General features: G+C 45.1%; 1 protein-coding gene across 1 annotated transcript; it reads left to right on the top strand.

Moving 5' to 3' along the window:
• On the top strand, positions 1–25385 carry LOC121533732 (elongation of very long chain fatty acids protein 1). Its single transcript, XM_041839918.2, has 8 exons — positions 1–504; positions 15140–15239; positions 15380–15570; positions 15949–16029; positions 16216–16272; positions 16938–17043; positions 17488–17624; positions 24562–25385. Exons 2-8 carry the CDS (start codon positions 15179–15181, stop codon positions 24886–24888), a joined length of 960 nt encoding a protein of 319 aa, XP_041695852.1. The 5' UTR covers positions 1–504; positions 15140–15178; the 3' UTR covers positions 24889–25385.
• The last annotated feature ends 2157 nt before the right edge of the window (positions 25386–27542 follow it).

Here is a 27542-nt window from a genome sequence, read left to right as displayed (position 1 = left end):
TTTTGCTATTTGGGGTTTTTCACACCGCCGGTTGAAATAGAAGGCCAGCTCCCTCTTGCTTTTACTTTCTCACTCGTCCGGCTTGCACTCTCACTGACACATATACACTGCTCCCTCCCTCTCTCTCTCTCTCTCTCCCTTGCACTCCCTCTCTCTATGTCTCGCTCTCTTTTCTGAACTCGTTATTCATCCACTGTGTTTGTGTGACAGGGAGGGTGGGGACTTGGAGGGCAGCAGTACCAGTCACACTTTGTCAGTTTGCTCTCTCTCTAACTCCTCTCCCTCCTCTATCTCTTTAACTCACTCCCTCTCCCTCCTCTCTCTCTCTCGTTGTCCCTCCCTCTCTCTCCAAATCTCTCCCTCGACTGCTGTCCTGGCCCTTCTCTTCATCAGGACAGGGAGAGCTAGCTAGCTGTTCTCTGCGGCGAACAGGACTTGGCATCCACACTGGCATCCATTAGCCCGCTCTGAGGAGAACAGGAAGTAAACCACAGCAACGACGAGGTAAGTCCGCCCAATTAGCACAAGATGGAGTACCCAGGAAACTAACTCTAACCCCTCTCTACCTTTCTCTCATTTTGGCCCACTTGTTGAGCCAATGGTTTCTACCGGTCGGGTTTGTGTCCCTAAGTTGGTTTTAGGTATTGTATCACCTCAGGGAATGGCTCTGTTCTGTGTCTTAACCAGCTGGGGTAAACACAGAGAGACGCTGTTTGGACGTTGTGTGTGTGTGTGAGTGTGAGTGTGTGTGTGTGTGGAGGTAGAAAACCTGGTGTGTGTGTACAGTAGGTAGAGCAGCCCTGCAGACACTCCTGTTAAACAGATGCTGCACTGTGTGTTTGTTCTAATGGGCTCCTCCTTGACTCCCTCTCCCTGTGGACGTTTTTCTCCCTCTCCTCCGTCTCTCCTCTGCGTTTTCAATGTCAATAGTGAAGTCACAGAGAATAGCGACAGGCCAAGGTTTCGAGATGGCTTATCATCACATGATAGGTCGTGGTTGATAGCTTCGAGGAAATATCTCCTCCATCAATTCTGGAGCAGGGAGGGATGAGGTGATCTGACAGTCGCTGCCCTCCTGGTTTATGACTGTTCTCTGCAGCCCTGTAGAGTTTAGTGTTTGAGGACCAGAATACCAAAAAGGGGTAAATCAATTGGCTACATTTGTCTATTTGTTTACAGTAAGGTTAGCTAGGCATATATGGTGTTTCTTTCATGGAATTGAGGTAGTGTAGCACATGGACTTTGTGACCCTCTGGTCAAGGTGATTTGATTTCCATAGGGGGGCAAGTTTGTTTCACTCAACCTCCTATGTGGATATATATACATTTAAAAAATGTGTAATTAAAAACAATAAGTGTTCAATAAATTGTATTTGTGGAGTGCCTTTGTTACAACTATGAAACAGAAAGCATTGGTGTTGGAACCCGGTATAAGCTTATTTTTATAACAACAAAATACAAATAAAAAACCCAACCACCAATGTGCACGGTCAGCAAGATGCATGGTCAAAAGATGAAAACATCAGTAGCCTAAACATCATTACAAGTGCCAAGTGTGCTTGATAATAGTGAAAATCATCACAAAAACAATCAGGTATTATGAACATAAGTGTTGATATGACAGCAGTCAAAAAGTCAATTATCAGTTGGAGCATGTACATGTCACATAGCCTAAACAACGAAAGCTGTTGAGTGCATTGCTGATTTGATTTATTGCTTGATATGTAGGGCCTGCTCCCTCAGTGATGACATTTTGTGCTGATAATAGCCCGTAGAATTCTCACCGGCTTGTTCTATTCCAAACCGTGCCGTCCTTTCTACACTCGCACCGCTTCATTTGGTGGTGGCGTGGGCACCTGCTCAGTGCGCACAGTTTTGGCTTTTTTGCGTTTAGGCCTCAGAGGTGTAGGTTCAGGTTGAGCTTCAGAATCAGACGAATACTCATCAGCTATGTCATAATGATTTATTTCTTCCCCACCATCAGAGTCATTTTCATTCAGATGTTGTAGCAATGCTAACGAGTGCATCCTTTCATCTTGGTCTTCTTGCCATTGTAAATTACGTACGCTCTCTTGTGTACTCCAAGTAGGCCAGAGTAGACTGATAGAGCACATAACATTTTGAGATTATAATTAGAATAGATCAATACATTAGAATGGCCCGCCCTGTTCTTCATTCACAATTGGTGATCACATAATTATGCATCATTCGCTTCCCTTCGTTCATCAACTCATCAATTCTTCCCCATCATACTTGAGCCTACTTAATTATTTAATCTCTTATTATATGTGTGAAATTAGTTTCGCTATAGTTTCGGTTTCCTTTCGAGGTAATTATCGGGGTGATTTTCAACTGGGCACGGCCTCTTCAACTATTGGGAGAAGAAGGGGCAACGGGAAAACCATATAAAAAATGACATGCCCTCCTAAAACAGTTTATAACACCAGTTCTGTTTGTGATATTAAGATTAGAACAATGACAGTGTGTGTTATAGATTTATTTAGGAAAGTCAAGGACAGAGGAGGGCATGATTTAAAAATTGGCAGAGTTATACATTTTTTAAATTAATGAGCATTACAAATGACTGCTTTAGCTGTTCTATTGTGGGTTTTATAGTAACGACATGCAACTTAACTGTAAAAATGTATTAGCCTATCTTTCGATGTGGCATGATCTGATTGTAAAAAACAAATAACTTAAAAAAGTAGATTACCTTCGCATGTTAGTCCAAAATAGCATCCAATCGACTAAAACAGCACCCTTCTGTCTTACAATATGTAGCCCCATGTATCTGATGTGGTCTGGCAAAAAAGAGAATGTCATGCCATACTCTTTTAGTCCAGACAGCATCAGATACATGGACTACACATACTGAGACAGAGAGGCGCTGTTTCGCTTGCTTGGATGCTTTATCTGACAATGATGGGTCTTTCTGTCGGCGAGCGTCTTGGTCAAATAAATTATAAATATTTCAATATTTTATTTGGATGGGCAAGGAGGTACCGTAGGGCGGGCCAGGTATGTTAAGGCACGCCCATAACTCCGGCCCTGCCACCTTGTGATCCACCACTGTCTGCTGGGGGAACGACTATTGCTGACTTAGCAGTCACAACACAATGAGGAAATTCTCATGGAAGTCTTTACAGTAACATTCAGCAAGCTTTGTTACATTGTCAGTAGGGAGTCTTGAGTGGCGTTTCAAAGCTAAAGTGTTTGTAGTGAGCTCATGTGATTGGTATGTCTTGAAGCATTTGGTAGAGATGGCCAGATTGAAGTGATGATGCTGTCAGATAAAAACTGGTCATCCTTACTGCCCCTGACCAGGCAGACTCACTAAACACATGCTTCGTTTGTAAATGATGTCTGAGTGTTGGAGCATGCCCCTGGCTATCTGTAAATTAAAAAACAAGAAAATAATGCCGTCTGGTTTGCTTAATATAAGGAATTTTAAATGATTTATACTTTTGCTTTTATTTTTATACATAAGTATATTTGAGCAATTACATTTACTTTTGATACTTAAGTATATTTAAAACCATATACTTTTAGACTTTCACTCAAGTAATATTTTACTGGGTGACTTTCACTTTTACTTGAGTATTTTTCTGTTAAGGTATCTTTACTTTTACTCAAGTATGACAATTGGGTACTTTTTCCACCACTGATAAGAGGCAATCCCTAATTTTGATTAAGACATTAATGAGCGAGCTAGGACAGACGTAGTCAATATAACTGTTTGTTCAGCACTTTTGAAATGTACAGCGACAGAATTCAGAACGTGGGCCGTTTTTACAGTATTCTCCCTGTACACAAAGTCAGAACCGTAGGATAAATAAAGGGGGCATATAAAGCAGACAATGAAAGCCCTTACAAAATTCAATGATTACATTTATCTAAAACAGGCTACAGGCTACATGTGCACCACCAGGTCAGAACAGTAGGCGAAATTAAGAGCAGGAAAAGGGACCAAATTATTAGGGTGAGGCACGTGGGCTACTAACAGATTACTACACAACACACATTTAGTATTACTTTCTTAGCTACAGTATACATACAGTATCTCACAAAAGTGAGTACACCCCTCACATTTTTGTAAATATTTGAGTATATCTTTTCATGTGACAACACTGAAGAAATGACATTTTGCTACAATGTAAAGTAGTGAGTGTACAGCTTGTATAACAGTCTCAATTAGCTGTCCCCTCAAAATAACTCAACATACAGCCATTAATGTCTAAACCGCTGGCAACAACAGTGAGTACACCCCTAAGTGAAAATGTCCAAATTGGGCCCAATTAGCCATTTTCCCTCCCCAGTGTCATGTGACTCGTTAGTGTTACAAGGTCTCAGGTGTGAATGGGGAGCAGGTGTGTTAAATTTGGTGTCATCACTCTCACACTCCCTCATACTGGTCACTGGAAGTTCAACATGGCACCTCATGGCAAAGAACTGAAAAGCAACAGCGGTTTAACAGGACAGGTTCCACTCAGAACAGGCCTCGCCATGGTCGACCAAAGAAGTTGAGTGCACGTGCTCAGCGTCATATCCAGAGGTTGTCTTTGGGAAATAGACGTATGAGTGCTGCCAGCATTGCTGCAGAGGTTGAAGGGGTGTGGGGTCAGCCTGTCAGTGCTCAGACCATACGCCGCACACTGCATCAAATTGGTCTGCATGGCTGTCGTCCCAGAAGGAAGCCTCTTCTAAAGATGATGCACAAGAAAGCCCGCAAACAGTTTGCTGAAGACAAGCAGACTAAGGACATTGATTACTGGAACCATGTACTGTGGTCTGATGAGACCAAGATAAACTTATTTGGTTCAGATGGTGTCAAGCGTGTGTGGCGGCAACCAGGTTAGGAGTACAAAGACAAGTGTGTCTTGCCTACAGTCAAGCATGGTGGTGGGAGTGTCATGGTCTGGGGCTGCATGAGTGCTGCCGGCACTGGGGAGCTACAGTTCATTGAGGGAACCATGAATGCCAACATGTACTGTGAGATACTGAAGCAGAGCATGATCCCCTCCCTTCGGGGACTGGGCCGCATGGCAGTATTCCAACATGATAACGACCCCAAACACACCTCCAAGACGACCACTGCCTTGCTAAAGAAGCTGAGGGTAAAGGTGATGGACTGGCCAAGCATGTCTCCAGACCTAAACCCTATTGAGCATCTGTGGGGCATCCTCAAACGGAAGCTGGTGGAGTGCAAGGTCTCTAACATCCACCAGCTCCGTGATGTCGTCATGGAGGAGTGGAAGAGGACTCCAGTGGCAACCTGTGAAGCTCTGGTGAACTCCATGCCCAAGAGGGTTAAGGCAGTGCTGGAAAATGATGGTGGCCACACAAAATATTTACACTTTGGGCCCAATTTGGTCATTTTCACTTAGGGGTGTACTCACTTTTGTTGCCAGCTGTTTAGACATTAATGGCTCTGTGTTGTGTTATTTTGAGGGGACAGCAAATTTACACTGTTATACAAGCTTTACACTCACTACTTTACATTGTAGCAAAGTGTCATTTCTTCAGTGTTGTCACATGAAAAGATATACTCAAATATTTACAAAAAATGTGAGGGGTGTACTCACTTTTGTGAGATACTGTATCTCCCTGGCATATTACATAATTTATGCAGCAGCATACAATACATTTTTGAACTCACCTTGTTGTGCTGTGCTCACTTGAACAGGAAGGTGGCGCGGTGGTCCTTCGTGGACAAATTTTGTCATCAAAGTCTGGTATTCTCTGGATTTATGGTGCTTTCAAGACAACTGGGAACTCTGAAAAAAACAAGGTCGAATCATGATGACGTCAGTGATCTTCAGGTCGGAGGCCCGAGTTCCCAACTTGCAATTCCGAGTTGGATGACCGTTCAAAACGTATTTTCCCAGTCAAACCTTGTTTTTTCCCGAGTTCACAGTTGTCTTGAATTTACTGAAGTCAGATTACTCAGTTCTGAGTTTACAGTTGTTTTGAGCGCAGCAGAAATCATGCTGGATTGACAGCATGGCCAATGTTGAATGTTTATCCTCTTAAGCTTGGAAAAGTGACCCTTAAACCCAGTCTAGGAACCACAAACCCACTCCACTGAATAGCAGGCTAGTGATTGCTTTGCAATGCTTGCAGTTAGCCACTAATTCCTTCCAAACCACTCATTGTTGAATTTGCGATTTTCAACTTGTTGTGTAATGTTTATGTCCAATGGCTGATGAGCATCGATAGGTTTTATCTATAATTTCTCTTCATTATTTCTCTTCATATGACAAGGATTAAAAAGCATTTGCCAGTAGATTGTCGACTTGATTCATGATGATGACTGCTAGCTTGCTAGCTAAGATTTTGACAGTATGATGTTGACATGATCAGTCCAATCAAAGCTACTGTAGATATAACGTGATTTGACGTCATTTTATCTGTGGCCAATGACCTTGAGCCTTCTTGGATGGGCACTTCTATTGTAACTCTATGGCAGCACCCAAGGGGCTTGAATTTTGGACCTCTACCCTTAGATATGGCGACGATGTAGTGTCCCCATGAGTGACAGAACATTGAGCCAATCACGGCGCAACAAGAGAACATTACCCAATCACGGCGCAACTAGAGAACATTACCAACCCCTACGCTCTGTATTTTCCGCTGGCTGCCCGACCACCACAGAAAGCACTGAGCTAGGCTGAAACACCTGCATTTTGGAGCTGCCTGACTCGAGAAAGCAAAAAGAGACCATGTTTGTATGCGGCTTTATTAACTCAATGCTTCTCTTTTTTTTACATTGTTTGCAAACTGATATGTGGCACGTATTAATGTCAAAATAACATTAAAAACAGGTAACCCCCTGTTTTTTTATAGCTAAAAAGGTATTTTCCCAGTCAGACCTCGTTTTTTCCCGAGTTCCCAGTTGTCTTGAACTCACTGAAGTCAGATTTCTCAGTTCTGAGTTTACAGTTGTTTTGAGCGCAGCAGAAATCATGCTGGATTGACAGCATGGCCAATGTTGAATGTTTATCCTCTTAAGCTTGGAAAAGAGACCCTTAAACCCAGACTTGGAACCGCAAACCCACTCCACTGAATAGCAGGCTAGTGATTGCTTTGCGATGCTTGCAGTTAGCCACTAATTCCTTCCAAACCACTCATTGTTGAATTTGTGATTTTCATCTTGTTGTGTAATGTTTATGTCCAATGGCTGATGAGCACCGATACGTTTTCTCTATAATTTCTCTTCATTATTTCTCTTCATATGACAAGGATTAAAAAGCATTTGCCAGTAGATTGTCGACTTGATTCATGATGATGACTGCTAGCTAAGATTTTGACATGATCAGTCCAATCAAAGCTACTGTAAATATAGTGTGATTTGACGTCATTTTATCTGTGGCCAATGACCTTGAGCCTTCTTGGATGGGCACTTCTAATGTAACTCTATGGCAGCACCCAAGGGGCTTGAATTTTGGAGCTCTACCTTTAGATATGGCGACGATGTAATTAATTAATTAGTCATTTAGCAGACGCTCTTATCCAGAGCGACTTACAGGAGTAATTAGGGTTAAGTGTCTTGCTCAAGGGCACATCAACAGATTTTTCACCTAGTCGGCTCGGGAATTAGAACCAGCGACCTTTCGGTTACTGGCACAATGCTCTTAACCACTAAGCTACCTGCCACCCAAGATGTAATGTCCCCATGAGTGACAGAACATTGAGCCAATCACGGTGCAACTAGAGAACATTACCCAATCACGGCGCAACTAGAGAACATTACCAACCCCTACGCTCTGTATTTTCCACTGGCTGCCCGACCGCCACAGAAAGCACTGAGCTAGGCTGAAACACCTGCATTTTGAAGCTGCCTTACTCAAGAAAGCAAAAAGAGACCATGTTTGTATGCAGCTTTATTAACTCAATGTTTTATTTTTATTTGTTTTACATTGTTTGCAAAATGACATGTGGCGCATATTAATGTCAAAATAACATTAAAAGGTGGGGCTTAAAACAGGTGGGGCTCCGCCCCACCTGCCCTGAATGACGGATCGCCACTGGTCCTTGAAGGTATCCAGGTGAACAAAATGTGCAGGTGCCATCGGCCACTAGATTGGATCTCGCATACAGGGCATTCCTTTGCCTCTTCGATGGGTGCATTTGCTATGCCTTGTGGCTACAGTTAGTGGTACTCCTCACCTTTACCAGAGTTCAAGAGAAGTACAGATAACCTAATGCCAGTTACCTTTGCATACAGTTTTGTTTGCAGTTTAGATGATTAGGCCATTCCTTTTATAGAAAGCTCTGTTGGTCTGAAAATGGCTGGCTGCTAACTTCAAGTTCATTCCTACAGGGCACAGATGTCAGTTCAACGTCTAGTTTTGATTTACATTTGGTTGAGTTGTCAACTAACGTGAATGCAATGTGAAATAAACAAAAAATGTCACCATGTCATTGGATTTAGGTTAAAAGTTGGGTGAAAAAAAGACAATTCCCTTACGTCGATTACTTTTTTCATATCCAATCAGTTTTCCATGTTGATTCAACGTCATCACATGGATTTCTTTAGTTGAAATGACGTGGAAACTAAGTTGATTCAACCAGTTTTTGCCCAGTGGGTTATCACTGTCAAATGAAAAGAACAAGACACTGGATTTTCCTTATGAAAGAGTATAGATGCTGAAACAGATTAAAGGGAATGGCTTGCTATTCAACACCATTTAGAATAGTGCATACCTAAGCTAGTTCCCTTAACCTAGTGTTGACAAACTTTTGTTTGTCTTAGGTTCAATTTAAGTAGGTCACAGGTTGTCATTTACACCACTTAAATAAATCATGTTGGTTAAAGTTTCAAATGGTGTGAAAGTGCATGAAATAGTAACTGTTGACATGTACACACAAAAAACGTTTGCGTGTTTGCCACCCTCAACAAAGCACTTACCTTAAGTTGTCCCCTTGAAAACCAGTGTTGTTTGACATTCTTTTATTTTTTATTTGTTTATTTATTTATTTTATATATTTTAAATTTTTTTGGGGGTAGATCAGCTTAATATTGAAAATAGATTGTAACTTCCATCAATGTAATTGTCTGCATCACTTCCAATTCCCCATGTTTTTTATATACACTGCTCAAAAAAATTAAGGGAACACTTAAACAACACAATGTAACTCCAAGTCAATCACACTTCTGTGAAATCAAACTGTCCACTTAGGAAGCAACACTGATTGACAATAAATTTCACATGCTGTTGTGCAAATGGAATAGACAACAGGTGGAAATTATAGGCAATTAGCAAGACACCCCCAATAAAGGAGTGGTTCTGCAGGTGGTGACTACAGACCACTTCTTAGTTCCTATGCTTCCTGGTTGATGTTTTGGTCACTTTTGAATGCTGGCGGTGCTTTCACTCTAGTGGTAGCATGAAACACAGTCTACAACCCACACAAGTGGCTCAGGTAGTGCAGCTCATCCAGGATGGCACATCAATGCGAGCTGTGGCAAGAAGGTTTGCTGTGTCTGTCAGCGTAGTGTCCAGAGCATGGAGGCGCTACCAGGAGACAGGCCAGTACATCAGGAGACGTGGAGGAGGCCGTAGGAGGGCAACAACCCAGCAGCAGGACCGCTACCTCCGCCTTTGTGCAAGGAGGAGCAGGAGGAGCACTGCCAGAGTCCTGCAAAATGACCTCCAGCAGGCCACAAATGTGCATGTGTCTGCTCAAACGGTCAGAAACAGACTCCATGAGGGTGGTATGAGGGCCCGACGTCCACAGGTGGGGGTTGTGCTTACAGCCCAACACCGTGCAGGACGTTTGGCATTTGCCAGAGAACACCAAGATTGGCAAATTCGCCACTGGCGCCCTGTGCTCTTCACAGATGAAAGCAGGTTCACACTGAGCACATGTGACAGACGTGACAGAGTCTGGAGACGCCGTGGAGAACGTTCTGCTGCCTGCAACATCCTCCAGCATGACCGGTTTGGCTGTGGGTCAGTCATGGTGTGGGGTGGCATTTCTTTGGGGGGCCTCCATGTGCTTGCCAGAGGTAGCCTGACTGCCATTAGGTACCGAGATGAGATCCTCAGACCCCTTGTGAGACCATATGCTGGTGCGGTTGGCCCTGGGTTCCTCCTAATGCAAGACAATGCTAGACCTCATGTGGCTGGAGTGTGTCAGCAGTTCCTGCAAGAGGAAGGCATTGATGCTATGGACTGGCCCGCCCGTTCCCCAGACCTGAATCCAATTGAGCACATCTGGGACATCATGTCTCGCTCCATCCACCAACGCCACGTTGCACCACAGACTGTCCAGGAGTTGGCGGATGCTTTAGTCCAGGTCTGGGAGGAGATCCCTCAGGAGACCATCCGCCACCTCATCAGGAGCATGCCCAGGCATTGTAGGGAGGTCATACAGGCACGTGGAGGCCACACACACACTACTGAGCCTCATTTAGACTTGTTTTAAGGACATTACATCAAAGTTGGATCAGCCTGTAGTATGGTGTTCCACTTTAATTTTGAGTGTGACTCCAAATCTGGAGTAATAATTTCAAGATAAAAATGTGTGTCGTCTATAGCAGAGGTCATCCATGTGGCCAATTAAGGTCAGGATCACAAAACATTGAGGTGAGAGGAATATTTGTATTTTTCATTGGTGAAAGTAAATATTCATATGCTTGTTATTTCTTTAATAAATAGTTGTATGATGGGAGTATACATAAACAATTACTTTTATTGAAAGGAGGAAAGGGAAAGCTTTATTTCAAGCCTAATTGTGAGTTCCTAGGTCAAGCCATGGTAACTAGCATCTTAATTAGCATTGATGTCAGGGTTGCTTGTCCCAATCTGACAATCATCCCCATTGTAACAATGTACCCAGTAAGCTAAATGACAATGAAACGTTGTCTATGTGTCACAAGTGTGGACAGCACAGTACAGCACAGTTTAATTCAGTAGAGTACAGTACAGTAGAGCAAAGTAGAGTACAGTATATTAGAGTAAAGTACAGTTGAATTCAGTATAGTAGAGTACAGTACATTAGAGTACTGTACAGTGCAGTTGAGTTTAATTAAGTATACAATACAGTCGGCAGGGGTGGCGAGGGGGTCCCGCCCAAAAAATTATTAATACATTTTTTTAAGGAATTCAGTCCAGCTTTAAACTTTCTCTTTAAAGTTGTAATAGTAGAATGCACAAGGCGAAATTTCGAAATTGGGTAGTGCATCATCAGTTCCTCTTGTCATGTTAGTCATTGCATACATTAGAGAGCTATTTTTAACTTGTCATTTTTTAAAAAACATTTTAGTCATTTAGCAGACGCTCTTATCCAGAGCGACTTACAGTTAGTGAGTGCATACATTATTATTTTTTAATTTTTCATACTGGCCCCCCGTGGGAATCGAACCCACCAACTGAGCTACATCCCTGCCGGCCATTCCCTCCCATACCCTGGACTACGCTGGGCCAATTGTGCGCCGCCCCATGGGTCTCCCGGTCGCGGCCGGCTACGACAGAGCCTGAAATGTACAGATCAACTTGCCAATGTTAGCTAATGTTTTTTATTTAGTTTTTTTAGCCCTTATACATTTAATTTTCGAGTCACTCAAATATGACATGAATACACATTAGACATGGCAAAATGTATAGAATTGCAAGAAAATTAGCGTAAAAACAGCTCAATTTTCTTTGCACCCCATGACAGAATGTGTAGAATTGCAGGAAATAAGATTCAAACCTGAAAAATGATCTCCACCAACAAGAGAGGTGTGAACAGTTTGTGTCATGAACAGTGCTTGTGCCCATAGAAATAGACGTGGCGCGTGCACGCGCTTGCAGGGGGCCCCAATGCTGGAAGGGGGGCCCCAAGTGAAAAGGTTTGGGAACCCCTGCTCCACCCTACTGTGCTATACTCTACTCTACTGCACTGAACCATACTCTACAGTACTTTACTGTACTGTATCCTACTGTGCTCTACTGTACTGAACTAAACTCTACTTTACTGTGCCCTACTGTACTCTACTCTACTGTACTGAATACACTCTACTTTTCTTTTCTTTACTGTTCTGTACTCTGCTGTGCTCTACTGTATACTGTGCTGTCCAAACTTGTGAAACATAGGATGTCTATGATTGGTTCAGACCTGCTTGTCAAAACTCTGAGTCATGAAACTCCATCTGAAAGTCAGCAACATTCACACACTCACACTCACATGCACACACGCACACACACACACACACACACACACACACACACACACACACACACACACAAACCTGTTCATGTTTGAAAAACCATTCCTTGTTTTCAACAACAACTAACATATTAACACAAATGTTTACAGCTTTACTTTTTTACTTTATCAAAGTATTTCATTTTCATCCAAATATCAGATGGTTACTGTTTGTTTTATTAAGTACTTCTAGTTTGGTAGATGATAAAAGTTGCAGGTCGTTGAGTTCAGTCAAATTCTCCTGATAAACCTGAGGTAAAAGTGTCAGTCTGTGGAACAACTGTCTTCAGTCCAATTATCCTTATAAACCTTGAGGTAAAACCGTCAAACCTGTGTTATGCTGTTTGTTTCCAGAGGTAACGTGTCTTTAAATAAGCCTGTTTGATCTCCCTTCTTCAGTCAGTGTAGTTATGTCTGCACCTTGATCTCTTGAGTCCGGTTTAGAACAAATTTAAACATCAAAGACTGTTGCCTTTGCCTTCTCTCTCTCATGGTCGGGGTCATTTTGGGAGAGCAGAGAGGGAGAGTTTTTCCATTGTTCTGTGTTTTGGCCTGGTTCCTGTACTTGGCAGTCCCAAACTGAGGCGAGGGCTGCCTCTGTGCTGTGGGATGGAGATGCTTATCTGTCCACTGTAGCCCCTCCCCTCTACTGTCAGGCCATGTCTGCCGAGCGCCCGGGACAGGGCCAAGGTATGCTGGGATGTGGGGGGCAGAATGTGGAAAGCTGGGTCAGTGATGACAACCCGTTTGGGTCAGTGATAGTTGTTCAGAACCAGAGCACTCTGCTGCTGAACAAGGACCATCAACTGCACACATTTCCTTTCTCATTCTCTCATGTCAGGAAACCAAATAAAATACAGGCTGTAAAGTGATGCCATAGTAGTGCTATGCTATGACGTTCTATTGTATTTGATGTGTTTGGGAGTAACAAGGGTTGATGGTTTTGACAAATACAAAATTAATAATTTGATGCAGGTAGCCCTGTTATGTTTAATACCATGACTGATGTTTGGGTAATGACACTGTAATGACATTGTAAAGTCAGTACATTAAGGTATTGCTATAGCATAGCATATACAGTGCATTTAGAAAGTATTCAGACCCCTTGACTTTTTTCCACATTTTGTTACATTACAGCCTTTTTCTAAAATGGATTAAACTGTTTTTCCCCCTCATCAATCTACACACAATACCCTATAATGACGAAGCAAAAACAGGTTTTTAGAATTTTTTGCAAATGTATTTAAAATAAAAAACGGAAATATTACATTTACATAAGTATTCAGACCCTTTACTCAGTACTTTGTTGAAGCACCTTTGGCAGCGATTACAGCCTCGAGTCTTCTTGGGTATGACGCTACAAGCTTGGCACATCTGTATTTGGGGAGTTTCGTTGTCCTGTTGGAAGGTGAACCTTTGCTCCAGTCTGAGGTCCTGAGCGCTCTGGAGCAGGTTATCATCAAGGATCTCTCTGTACTTTTCTCCATTCATCTTTCCCTCAATCCTGACTAGTCTCCCTGTCCCTGCCGCTGAAAAACATCCCCATAGCATGATGCTGCCACCAGCATGCTTCACCGTAGGGATGGTGCCAGGTTTCCGCCAGACGTGACGCTTGCCATTCAGGCCAAAGAGTTAAAACTTGGTTTCACAGAGAATCTTGTTTCTCATGGTCTGAGAGTACTTCAGGTGCCTTTTGGCAAACTCCAAGCGGGCTGTCATGTGCCTTTTACTGAGGAGTGTCTTCCGTCTGGCCACTCTACCATAAAGGCCTGATTGGTGGAGTGCTGCAGAGATGGTTGTCCTTCTGGAAGGTTCTCCCATCTCCACAGAGGAACTCTGGAGCTCTGTCAGAGTGACCATCGGGTTCTTGGTCACCTCCCTGACCAAGGCCCTTCTCCCCCGATTACTCAGGTTGGCCGAGCAACCAGCTCTAGGAAGAGTCTTGGTGTTTCCAAACTTCTTCCATTTAAGAATGATGGAGGCCACTGTGTTCTTGGGGGACCTTCAATGCTGCAGAAATGTGTTGGTACCCTTCCCCAGATATGTTCCTCGACACAATCCTGTCTCGGAGCTCTACGGACAATTCCTTCGACCTCATGGCTTGGTTTTTGCTCTGACATGCACTGTCAACTGTGGGACCTTATATAGACAGGTGTGTGCCTTTCCAAATCATGTCCAATCAATATAATTTACCACAGGTGGACTCCAATGAAGTTGTAGAAACATCTCAAGGATGATCAATGGAAACAGGATGCACCTGTGCTCAATTTCAAGTCTCATAGCAAAGGGTCTGAATACTTATGTAAATAAGGTATTTCTGTTTTTATTTTGAATAAATGTGTCACTTTGTCATTATGGCGTATTGTATGTAGATTGATGAGGACACTTTTTTTATTTAATCCATTTTAGAATAAGGCTGTAATGTAACAAAATGTGGAAAAGGTAAATGGGTCTGAATACTTTCCGAATGCACTGTAAGTCAGTACGTAAGGGTATTGCAGTAGCATATTACACTTACCTCTATATACGGTATATTGTAATTGCTGAGTGTAGTAGTGTCACGTTCGTTTACTGAAGATACGGACCAAGGCGCAGCGTGATAAGCGTACATTTTATTTAGTACTTAACTCACGACAAAACAACAAACAAACGATACGTGAAGTCCTAGGTTACACAACACAAACCTAAACGGAACAAGATCCCACACCGACTAGTGCCAAACAGACTGCCTAAGTATGGTCCCCAATCAGAGACAACGAGTTACAGCTGCCTCTGATTGGGAACCACCCTGGCCAACATAGATCCACACGATCTAGAAAACACAACATAGAAAATACAACATAGAAACTCCACACCCTGGCTCAACATTTAAGAGTCCCCAGAGCCAGGGCGTGACAAGTAGCTAGTATTAAAATGACATCATGACTAATCCATTTGCTCTTCCACAGGTGATTGGGTAGTGATACCACAGGAGGAAGCTAGTCAAAATGCTCCAGGACATTGGTGCTAGAACCATGGAGGTCTACGAGTTCCTCATGAAGGGAACAGGTGAGGGATTTATTTTTCTACATAGTTAATTACCTTACTATACCTCTGCTTTGTGTACTTTGAAAGCTGTACATGACTTATTGGTCATAGACCTGTTCTGTAGTGTATTTTCACAACTCTGAGAATGTTTTATTTCTCAGACCCGCGATTGTGGGGCTACCCACTCATGCAGAGTCCGGTGAACATGACGGCCATCTTGCTGACCTACATCTTCTTCGTGCTGGTCGCTGGGCCTCGCTTCATGGCCAACAGGAAGCCCTTTCAGCTCAAGGAGGCCATGATCACCTACAACTTTACCATGGTGGCGATGTCAACCTTTATTGTCTATGAGGTGAGACACTGTGAAGCAAAGCTCTTGTTTCTCAAAGATCAGGGTTCTTGATTGGTTCTTTTGAGAGGCATCTCTACAGAACTTGGAGCCAGTCATTCCCTGGCAGTATATTGGGTGTTTGGTATGTGGCAGCTCTATCTAAATGGGTCATTCGCCTCCTTGGCCAGAGTGTGTTGGATAATTGGAACACTAGCTAAATTACTATTGCCTAGATAGACGGGAGGCACAGAGGTAAATAAGATTTGAGATTTACATGAAGATGACCGATATACTCCCATATAGTCAATAACAGTGTGGGTCCTTTCCAATCTACCAATCTAGTTTGACTACCGGTAGCTACAGCATGTCTAAACTGATTTTGTCCTCTTGTATTCTTAGTTCTTGATGTCTGGCTGGGCCACAACATACACATGGAGATGTGACGCAATTGATTACTCGGACAGCCCCAAAGGCCTTAGAGTAAGTGTTGAATCTTCGCTTCACACATGGTTTCCCCGTAATGGTCATGAGATGCATCTTCTTTGAAAGAAAGTATGCATGAAAAGGTCAACATTCTTATATATTCCTACTGATCCACTGTGTCAATACTATCTTTAGACTGTTTTGTCCAAATTCTCACCTTTTCATGTTTTGTTCCCTTACTAGATGGTTCGAGTGGCCTGGTTGTTCTTGTTCTCCAAATTCATTGAGCTCTTGGACACGGTAAGACTTCAGATTATTTCTTTTAGATTTGGATTTCCCCAGTCTCTCCCTGTAGTGGCTTCCTTACCAATTGACCATAGCCACTGCCCAAGTCTGAAGCAGGGTTGTTTCGGACGCATACAGTCCACATTCGAAGTTTCCAAACGGCAAAAACATTCAATGGGATCCAGGGATATGGTGCAACACAAAAAAGGTTTATTCTTCTTATATCTAACAAAAAATGATTTTCCAATCAACTTAAAGCATAGATTACTTGACATGAAAAATACATGTATATAAACAGGCCATATTGTGTATGTATGGTCAAAAGAATATACCACTCCCACATCTAGCTAGGACTCCCCTCCCCCCGAAGGCCCAACTTCCTGCCTCTATCCTATCACTAACACACTTACCACAGTACAATGAATGGGCAAGAGGGGGAGCTAAAAACTAAGTTACACTAATAACAAAGGAATATATCTCAATCAGGTAAATATAAATCAGAAAGGTACGTACCTAATATTTCATCATATACATTCATATGTGATATATTTCCACACACGTACATGGAGCTCTGTATGTTCTGTCTTTTATACAAATATGTCTCAATCATCTCTAACACTCCCTCTGTTCACGTTGAGGTGATCATCGCTGAATTTGACGTGTTTCTCTCTTTGGGTCAGGTGTTCTTCGTTCTGAGGAAGAAACACGGCCAGATCACCTTCCTGCACGTCTTCCACCACTCCTTCATGCCCTGGACCTGGTGGTGGGGCGTCAGCTTCGCTCCCGGTCAGTCCACACTACTGCCTGGCCTGCTACCAGTCAGCTGGAATACTAGTTCAACTTTTGACATTTCAAAATAGAAAACATTTATCGTCATGTTACCGACCGGTATTGTAATACTGGGTGTGTGAAATGGTGGGAAGACAATTCCACTTGCAGTAGACAAACAATTGGGAGAAAATTGAGCTTTTCAATTAAAGTGTAGTAGTCCAAAAGTCCATGCCTTCTAAAATTGTGTTTGTGTTACCCATTATTACATGCTTACCCCAGAAGGAATCCTGAAACTACATAAATGACTGTCATGTATTAGCTGTTAATATAGACCAGAAACAGCTCATCACCCATTCAATCATTAATTTAAAGAAACTCTTAGAAGACAAGTATCTTGTTGGTGGATCCAGTGGAATGTGGACAGGGTTGGTTTGATGTGTTCTGTGTGTTTTACCCCAGGGGGAATGGGCTCTTTCCATGCCATGGTGAATTCCATCGTCCACATCATCATGTACTCCTACTACGGCCTGTCTGCGGCTGGACCACGATTCCAGAAGTTCCTCTGGTGGAAGAAGTACATGACCGCCATCCAGCTGGTACAGTGTCTTGCGAAAGTATTCACCCCCCTTGGCATTTTTCGTATTTTGTTGCCTTACAACCTGGAATTATAAAATGTTGGGGGTTTGTATCATTTGATTTACACAACATGCCTACCACTTTGAAGATGCAAAATAAGACACAAAAAAAAGTCAATACTTTGTAGAGCCACCTTTTGCAGCAATTACAGCTGCAAGTCTCTTGGGGTATGTCTCTATAAGCTTGGCACATCTAGCCACTGGGATTTGTACCCATTCTTCAAGGCAAAACTGCTCCAGCTCCTTCAAGTTGGATGGGTTCCGCTGGTGTACTGCAATCTTTAAGTCATACCACAGATTCTCAGTTGGATTGAGGTCTGGGCTTTGACTAGGCCATTCCAAGACATTTCAATGTTTCCCCTTAAACCACTCAAGTGTTGCTTTAGCAGTATGCTTAGGGTCATTGTCCTACTGGAAGGTGAACCTCTGTCCCAGTGTCAAATCTCTGGAAGACTGAAACAGGTTTCCCTCAAGAATTTCCCTGTATTTAGCGCCATCCATCATTCCTTCAATTCTGACCAGTTTCCCAGTCCCTGCCGATGAAAAACATATCCACAGGATGATGCTGCCACCACCATGCTTCACTGTGGGGATGGTGTTCTCGGGGTGATGAGAGTTGTTGGGCTTGCACCAGACATAGCGTTTTCCTTGATGGCCAAAAAGCTCAATTTTAGTCTCGTCTGACCAGTGTCACAATCCGGGTTAGAACTCCGGTCTCAGAAGTGTAGAGCTGGGGGTACTACCCCTTAGCCACAGAGGAGATGTTGTAGGACCCAAATAAAACACCCAAGGCAATACTCCAGGCAAGTAGATTTAATGTTCCCAAACAGGAGGCAAAACAAAACAACTCCACGAGGGGAGAAAAACAAACTAAAGATAACTTCAAAAACTTACTAGGACTGACACGGTGAGACAAAGCAGGAGACACACAGTCAGGACGCAATAACCAAGTGAGAAACAAGGGGAAAACACACAGCTAAAATACACAAGGGGAAACAAGGCACAGGTGACCTGGATAAGCTAATTAGGACACATGAGGAAGAACTAAGGCAAAGGGGAACACAGCTGACCTCTAGAGGCCAGGAGACAAACAGGGGAAGCAGGAAGCTGACAGGACCCCCTCCTCTAGGAACGACTCCTGACGTTCCTTCCAGAACACCCTGGCCCCAGGGTGCGAAAATCTCGGATCAACCCTGGGTCCAGGATGTCCCTGGCTGGAACCCAGGAGCGCTCCTCTGGCCCGTAGCCCTCCCAGTCCACCAGATACTGCAGAGAGTTCTGGACCCTCCGGGAGTCCAGTATCCGGCGGACTGTGTAGGCTGGCTGGCCGTCTATGATCCTGGGAGGTGGCGGGGGTCTGTGGGGGGGGCAAAAGGAGAAGACAAGACAGGTTTAAGGAGTGAAACATGGAAAGTGGGGTTAACTCTAAGGGAGCGAGGCAGAACTAAACGATACGAAACAGGGTTAACCTTTCTAGCAATGCGGAAAGGGCCGATGTATCTCTGGGAAAGCTTCTTGGATTCGACCCGGAGGGGCAAGTTCTTAGTGGCCAACCAAACTCTCTGTCCAGCTCGGAAACTAGGGGGCCGTCCGGCGGTGGCGATTAGCCTGACTTTGGTATCTCTGGGAGGTCCGAAGGAGGGTACACCTGGCCTTCTTCCAGGTCCGCCTACAGCGTTGGACAAAGCGCTGGGCCGAGGGAACACCAACTTGCGCCTCTTCCTCTGGAAATAATGGAGGGTTGTAACCGAACTGGCATTCGAAGGGGGACAATCCGGTGGCTGAGGACTGGAGGGTGTTGTGGGCATATTCAGCCCAAATGATATAGGTGGCCCAAGACGTGGGATTACTGGCCGCCATACACCGCAGGGTGGTCTCCAGATCCTGATTAATCCGTTCCGTTTGGCCATTAGACTCTGGATGGAATCCTGACGATAGGCTGGCTGTGGCCCCAATAAGCCTGCAGAAGGCCCCCCAAAACCGGGACGAGAATTGGGGACCTCGGTCAGAGACCACGTCCAGGGGAATGCCAAATATCCGGAAGACATGGTTCATGAGGAGCTCAGCAGTCTCCTTAGCCGAGGGCAGCTTGGGCAGGGGAATAAACCGGGCAGCCTTAGAGAAACGGTCTACCACCACAAGGATGACGGTGTTGCCCTGGGATAGAGGAAGTCCCGTAACAAAGTCCAGAGAAAGGTGTGACCATGGCCTTCGAGGAACAGGTAAGGGATGGAGCAGTCCCTGGGGGTCGCTGGCGTGTCGACTTTCCCTGGTTGCACACAGGGCAGGCCTCAACATAGACCTGCACGTCCTTCTTGATGGACGGCCACCAAAACCGCCGTCGGAGGAACTCCAGTGTGCGAGCACTGCCAGGATGGCATGTCAAGGGCGACTCATGACCCCACTGCAAGACGCGGGCCCGAACCGAGAGAGGAACGTACAGGCGACCGGCAGGACCACCGCCTGGATCGGGCTCATGGGCAAGAGCTTCTCGTACCCCTCTTTCTAGTTCCCACTGAAGAGGTGCGACGATCCTAGACCTCGGAATAATCGATGCCAAGGGCTTCTCTTGTACCTCGGGAGAATAGACTCGAGACAGAGCATCCGGCTTGACGTTCTTGGTGCCAGGTCGGTAAGTCAGGAGGAACTGGAATCGATTAAAGAAAAGGGACCATCGTGCTTGCCGAGGGTTCATCCGCTTAGCCTGTTGGAGATATTCCAGGTTCTTGTGGTCTGTGAGAACCTGGAAAGGGTGCTGAGCCCCCCTCAAGCCAATGGCGCCACTCTTCCAAGGCCAGTTTTACCGCAAGCAACTCTAGATCCCCCACGTGGTAGTTGCGCTCGGCCTCAGACAGGCGGCGAGACATGAAGGCACAAGGGTGTAATCTCCCATCCGCACCCCTCTGTGACAGGACGGCTCCCACCCCCCACCTCTGAGGCGTCCACCTCCACCACGAAAGGTCTCTCTGGGTCAGGGGTCACCAGAATCGGAGCAGAAGTGAAGCGGCGCTTGAGATCCTCGAAGGCCCCTGCTGCTTCCGGACCCCAGTGAATCTTGGTCCCTCCTCCCTTGGTAAGCGTCGTCAAGGGGGCTACCACCGAGCTGAAATTCTTGATGAACTTCCGATAGAAGTTAGAAAAGCCAATGAACCGTTGAACCTCCTTGACCGTGGCAGGTGTGGGCCAATCGTGGACCGCCTTGACCTTCTTGGGATCCATCTCTAGGTGCCCGGGAGTGACAATAAACCCGAGAAACTGAGTCTGAGAAACATGAAATTCACACTTCTCAGGCTTAACGTAGAGGTGATTGTCAAGGAGCCTCTGGAGAACCCGGCTAACATGCCCCTCATGTTCCTTCAGTGACCTCGAGAAGATGAGGATATCGTCCAGGTACACGAAGACGAACAGATTAAGCATATCCCGGAGAACATCATTAATCAGGGCTTGGAATACTGCGGGGGCATTGGTGAGCCCGAACGGCATCACCCGATATTCATAGTGTCCCGTGGGCGTGTTGAACGCCGTCTTCCATTCGTCTCCTGGCCGGATCCGCACGAGATGGTAAGCATTGCGGAGATCCAGCTTAGTAAAAATGGAAGCCCCTTGAAGCAGCTCAAAAGCAGTGGCCATGAGAGGAAGAGGGTATCGATTCCGAACCGTGATCTTGTTGAGTCCCCGGTAATCAATACAAGGCCTCAGACCCCCGTCTTTCTTTTCAACAAAAAAGAAGCCCGCCCCAGCCGGGGAAGTAGAGGCATAGATGAGGCCGGCTGCCAAGGACTCCTTAATGTAGGTGTCCATAGCTGCGTGCTCGGGGAGGACAAGGAAAAGATCCGACCTCTAGGAGGGCAGCACCCAGGGAGTAGATCAATGGCACAGTCATAAGTGCGATGAGGCGGTAAGGCAGTAGCCCGGGCCTTGCTGAACACTGCCTTGAACCGATGGTAAACACTGGGGACTCGGGAGACGTCAACAGACTCTTGAAACTGGGTACTAGGGGCTGAGGAACTCTGAAGCATGCAGGTGAGTTGGCAAGTGGGACCCCAGCTAAGAATGGTGCCAGTAGGCCAGTCGATCTGGGGATTATGTCTGCATAGCCAAGGGTGACCCAGGATAATAGGATACTCGGGAGAGTCAATGAGATAGAAGGTCTCCTCCTGCTGGTGTTGAGAGATGGTAAGTCGCAGGGACTGAGTCGCCTCAGTAACTTTTCCTGGTTCCAGAGGTCTGCCATCTAAGGCTGTAACTGCCTGGGGTTGAGGAAGTAGTTGGGTAGGGATCTTAAGTTCCTTAGCCAAGGTTACATCCATAAAATCACCTGCGGCACCGGAATCGATCATAGCCTGGACCCGATGCTGGTGGCCCTCCCAGGACAGAGTGGCTGTAATAGCTAGGACCGCGTTAGTAGGAGGAGCTCTAATTTTCCCCATCACAACCCTCCTGTAGCTGGGCGGGGACAGGCGTTTCCCGAAAGCTCGGGGCAAGTGGAGCGGAAGTGGCCGGCAACCCCGCAGTAGAGGCACCGACGCTCCCTCATGCGACGTTCCCTTTCGTTGGAAGAAAGCCTGGAACGGCCTAACTGCATGCTCTCCGGGGAATCCTGGGGCAGTTCAGGAGCCGGGGCAGCTCTGAATGACGGAGTCCAAACAGGAGAAACAGAGCTGCTCAGAGGAACTTGGGACTGAGACACCTGACGGCGAGCCGTTCTCCGCTCTCTTAGACGATTGTCCAGGCGGATGGCCAAGGCTATGAGGGACTCGAGATCTTCAGCTGGTTCACGGGTGGCTAACTCATCTTGAAGGGGCTCAGATAACCCTCCCTGAAAGCAGACCCTCAGCGCTTCATCATTCCATCCGCTCCTTGCTGCTATGGTTCGGAACTCAATGGCAAAATCTGCCGTGCTACGGAGGCCCTGACGGAGAGACAGTAGGCGCTTGGAAGCCTCCCGCCCACTGACAGGATGATCGAACACCCGCTTGAACTCTTCTACAAATGCAGCGTGGGAGTCACAACAGGCTTCCTGGGACTGCCACACCGCAGAGGCCCAGGCGAGCGCCTTGTCTGAAAGAAGGGTAATGAGGTAGGCAATCTTGGAACGGTCTGTGGGAAAACTTGAGGGTTGGAGCTCGAAGGTGAGGGAGCATTGGGTGAGGAAACCCTGGCAAGAGCTTGGATCCCCAGAAAAGGGCTTGGGAGGTGGTAGTCGGGGCTCCGCCAACCGAGAAGGCCTGTCGTCACTGGGAGGTGACCGGGGGAAGGGGGGAGGACCAAGGAGGCGTTCAAAGAGCTGGTGAAGGGAACTCATCATTTCGGCCAGGAGTTGAGAATGTCTAGCCATCAGCTCCTCTTGTCGGCTGAGAACGGCTTCATGGCGCTGGAAAGAAGCCTCATGTCGAATGATCACCGCCAACAGGTCCTGGGAACTGAGTGTTTCTGGGTCCATGATTGACTTGGTTATTCTGTCACAATCCGGGTTAGAACTCCGGTCTCAGAAGTGTAGAGCTGGGGGTACTACCCCTTAGCCACAGAGGAGATGTTGTAGGACCCAAATAAAACACCCAAGGCAATACTCCAGGCAAGTAGATTTAATGTTCCCAAACAGGAGGCAAAACAAAACAACTCCACGAGGGGAGAAAAACAAACTAAAGATAACTTCAAAAACTTACTAGGACTGACACGGTGAGACAAAGCAGGAGACACACAGTCAGGACGCAATAACCAAGTGAGAAACAAGGGGAAAACACACAGCTAAAATACACAAGGGGAAACAAGGCACAGGTGACCTGGATAAGCTAATTAGGACACATGAGGAAGAACTAAGGCAAAGGGGAACACAGCTGACCTCTAGAGGCCAGGAGACAAACAGGGGAAGCAGGAAGCTGACAACCAGAGTACCTTCTTCCATATATTTGTGGAGTCTCCCATATACCTTTTGGCGAACACCAAACGTGTTTGCTTATTTTTTTCTTTAAGCAATGGCTTTTTTCTGGCCACTCTTCCGTAAAGCCCAGCTCTGTGGAGTGTACGGCTTAATGTGGTCCTATGGACAGATACTCCAATCTCCGCTGTGGAGCTTTGCAGCTCCTTCAGGGTTATCTTTGGTCTCTTTGTTGCCTCTCTGATTAATGCCCTCCTTGCCTGGTCTGTGAGTTTTGGTGGGCAGCCCTCTCTTGGCAGGTTTGTTGTGGTGCCATGTTCTTTCCATTTTTTAATAATGGATTTAATGATGCTCCGTGGAACGTTCAAAGTTTCAGATATTTTTTCTATAACCAAACCCTGATCTGTACTTCTCCACAACTTTGTCCCTGACCTGTTTGGAGAGCTCCTTGGTCTTCATGGTGCCGCTTGCTTGGTGGTGCCCCTTGCTTAGTGGTGTTGCAGACTCCGGGGCCTTTCAGAACAGGTGTATATATACTGAGATCAAGTGACAGATCATGTGACACTTAGATTGCACACAGGTGGACTTTATTTAACTAATTATGTGACTTCTGAAGCACTAGATCTTATTTAGGGTCTTCATAGCAAATGGGGTGAATACATACTGTATTCACCCCCAATTTACATTACAGGTTGTAATGCAACAAAATAGGAAAAATGCCAAGGGGGGTGAATACTTTTGCAAGGCACTGTATGTTTTTGTTAGTTTGAATGGATGTATATGGCTTTGTCATTTCCTGTATGGATTTGTACTATGAGTAGTTAGCTTTTGCCAGGTCTTCGTGGCCATTTAGTTTTTAGTTGTTTCTCTAAAAGGCTATCTTTACTAGATTTTTTGGACTGTTGTAGATGCAGAATACTAAAGTAGTAAATACCATTGTTGATCAGTGTAAGCACTGTGTCATTTCAGAACATCCATCCCCATATTGTTCCTCATCATTCCACCAACTCTATCCAACAGGTTCAGTTTGTGATGGTGTCACTTCACGCCACCCAGTATTACTTCATGAAGAGCTGTGACTACCAGGTCCCCCTGTTCATCCACCTCATCTGGATGTACGGCACCTTCTTCTTTGTGCTCTTCTCCAACTTCTGGTACCAGGCTTACGTAAAGGGCAAGAGGTTGCCCAAGCAGGATACCAATCCCAGCCTCAACGACAAGGCCAACGGGACCACCTTGGTCGCCAATGGCAAGTACCATGAGAACAGTACCAGCAATGGCACCAGCAACAGTTCCAGTCACCACAAAAATGGCAGTGCCCATGCAGGCAAAATGAAGAAGTCCTAGGATCTTCGGAAAATAACACCCAAGACGCATGAATATGAGATCCCGCACAAACTACAATGGATTCCAAATAATGTTTTGGTTATATTTATTTTCTGATCGTTAAGTTTTATTCCGCACAACAACCTGGGGAAATGATGTGGTCAATGATTTCCTCAGTTGGGGTCCCACATTAACAGTTTTTTTCTTTAAAATGGGAAACTAACTATGGAACACAATGTATGAAGAGAAGACATGTTATTATGACCTAATGTTATCTTCACTGATGTTGCCAACGAAGACTACGAAGGTTACATACTGTACGTACATGTGCGCACAAACACCTGTCGCCACCCGATCATGTCCCTCTGACCCCCTGTAGACAGATGACACTGTACAATTTCTATCATCAAATTTGAACACACCTTTGTAAATAGTTTTACCGTCAAAAACAACTAATGAAATTGGTATGCTGTTGGTATGCTGTTAAATTAAATACCAATAAATTACATTTTATGTAACTGGTCTTACCTGTGGAAATGTTAATGACAATTTGAACCTTCGTTGAATACAGTAGCTTTTAAATAGTCCCAAAGGTTGAAAGCGTTCAAAAAACCTTTTGCACACAAGTTAAGTTGACACATTTCAGTCTGCATTAAAAACGCATTATGGCTATGAAAGCTGTAAAGCCTTCCCTGAAGCTCAATGACTGACAATGACCAAGTACTTAGAATAATGGTTAACCAATGGCCTCATCTCTATAGTGGGTCTCTCTTCCCTTCTATCCTCAGAAAAGTTTAAAAGTGCAACTTTTGCCCAGGAATATATTTGTACAAGCCATTTGTTTTCTTAAGTAATCTCATCTGCACAGTGTCAGGTCTTATAAAGGTGTCCTGTTAATTACTTGGTAGCTGGAGGCTGCTAAGTGATTCAATTCATAAGTTCAACTATTTGAGAAATGCTAATTGACATCTTTGCTTTATAGTCCCATGCTTATGAGATTGAACCTTGCCATACTTTCTCATGAACTGGATAATGCTCTGGTCATATAGGCACACTTGGTTTTACATAATGCTTATCGTCATAATGCTGAATTGTTTTGGAACTAGGCTCAAAGTGAATAAAACAGTGTTTTGTTTCAGATGGGTATGAATGCATTTCCAGTAGCATGCCTGCCTTGTAGTGTTATCTCAACCATCTCAACTATGTCAAGCATGTAGGAGGTAAACAAGAGGCCCATTCTGCTTTGTTTGATGAGATGCATCGGAAGACCCGGGGAGCAGAGCGCCTTGCCGACCGATCAGTGTCAGCACCCAGCCCACAGCTTTCTCCATGTGGGAGAGGGGGCCTGGTTCAGGGTTGGGCTAGGTCAAACACATGATACAGTGAGGGAAAAAAGTATTTGATCCCCTGCTGATTTTGTACATTTGCCCACTGACAAAGAAATGATCAGTCTATAATTTTAATGGTAGGTTTATTTGAACAGTGAGAGACAGAATAACAACAAAAAAATCCAGAAAAACGCATGTCAAACATGTTATAAATTGATTTGCATTTTAATGAGTGAAATAAGTATTTGACCCCCTCTCAATAAGAAAGATTTCTGGCTCCCAGGTGTCTTTTATACAGGTAACGAGCTGAGATTAGGAGCACACTCTTAAAGGGAGTGCTCCTAATCTCAGCTTGTTACCTGTATAAAAGACACCTGTCCACAGAAGCAATCAATCAATCAGATTCCAAACTCTCCACCATGGCCAAGACCAAAGAGTGCTCCAAGGATGTCAGGGACAAGATTGTATACCTACACAAGGCTGGAATGGGCTACAAGACCATCGCCAAGCAGCTTGGTGAGAAGGTGACAACAGTTGGTGCGATTATTCGCAAATGGAAGAAACACAAAAGAACTGTCAATCTCCCTCGGCCTGGGGCTCCATGCAAGATCTCACCTCGTGGAGTTGCAATGATCATGAGAACGGTGAGGAATCAGCCCAAAACTACACGGGAGGATCTTGTCAATGATCTCAAGGCAGCTGGGACCATAGTCACCAAGAAAACAATTGGTAACACACTACGCCGTGAAGGACTGAAATCCTGCAGCGCCCACAAGGTCCCCCTGCTCAAGAAAGCACATATACAGGCCGGTCTGAAGTTTGCCAATGAACATCTGAATGATTCAGAGGAGAACTGGGTGAAAGTGTTGTGGTCAGATGAGACCAAAATTGAGCTCTTTGGCATCAACTCAACTCGCCGTGTTTGGAGGAGGAGGAATGCTGCCTATTACCACAAGACGTCCATGTTTACCATCAAACATGGAGGTGGAAACATTATGCTTTGGGGGTGTTTTTCTGCTAAAGGGACAGGACAACTTCACCACCTCAAAGGGACGATGGACGGCACCATGTACCGTCAAATCTTGGGTGAGAACCTCCTTCCCTCAGCCAGGGCATTGAAAATGGGTCATGGATGGTTATTCCAGCATGACAATGACCCAAAACACACGGCCAAGGCAACAAAGGAGTGGCTCAAGAAGAAGCACATTAAGGTCCTGGAGTGGCCTAGCCAGTCTCCAGACCTTAATCCCATAGAAAATCTGTGGAGGGAGTTGAAGGTTTGAGTTGCCAAACGTTAGCCTCGAAACCTTAATGACTTGGAGAAGATCTGCAAAGAGGAGTGGGACA

This window comes from Coregonus clupeaformis, chromosome 20 (assembly GCF_020615455.1).
Source record: "Coregonus clupeaformis isolate EN_2021a chromosome 20, ASM2061545v1, whole genome shotgun sequence".
In the NCBI taxonomy this organism is placed as follows: domain Eukaryota; kingdom Metazoa; phylum Chordata; class Actinopteri; order Salmoniformes; family Salmonidae; genus Coregonus; species Coregonus clupeaformis.
The sequence above is the reverse complement of the archived record's forward strand: the minus strand, read 5'-3'. Positions and strand labels throughout refer to the sequence as shown.

What these genes read in the sequence shown, in the direction of transcription:
- LOC121533732 (XM_041839918.2), top strand. Translation starts at nt 15,179, where the DNA reads ATGCTCCAGGACATTGGTGCTAGAACCATGGAGGTCTACGAGTTCCTC. An exon ending in CAACCTTTATTGTCTATGAG is followed by an intron (nt 15,571 to 15,948) that starts GTGAGACACTGT and finishes TTGTATTCTTAG; the next exon opens with TTCTTGATGTCTGGCTGGGC. An exon ending in GGGCGTCAGCTTCGCTCCCG is followed by an intron (nt 17,044 to 17,487) that starts GTCAGTCCACAC and finishes GTTTTACCCCAG; the next exon opens with GGGGAATGGGCTCTTTCCAT.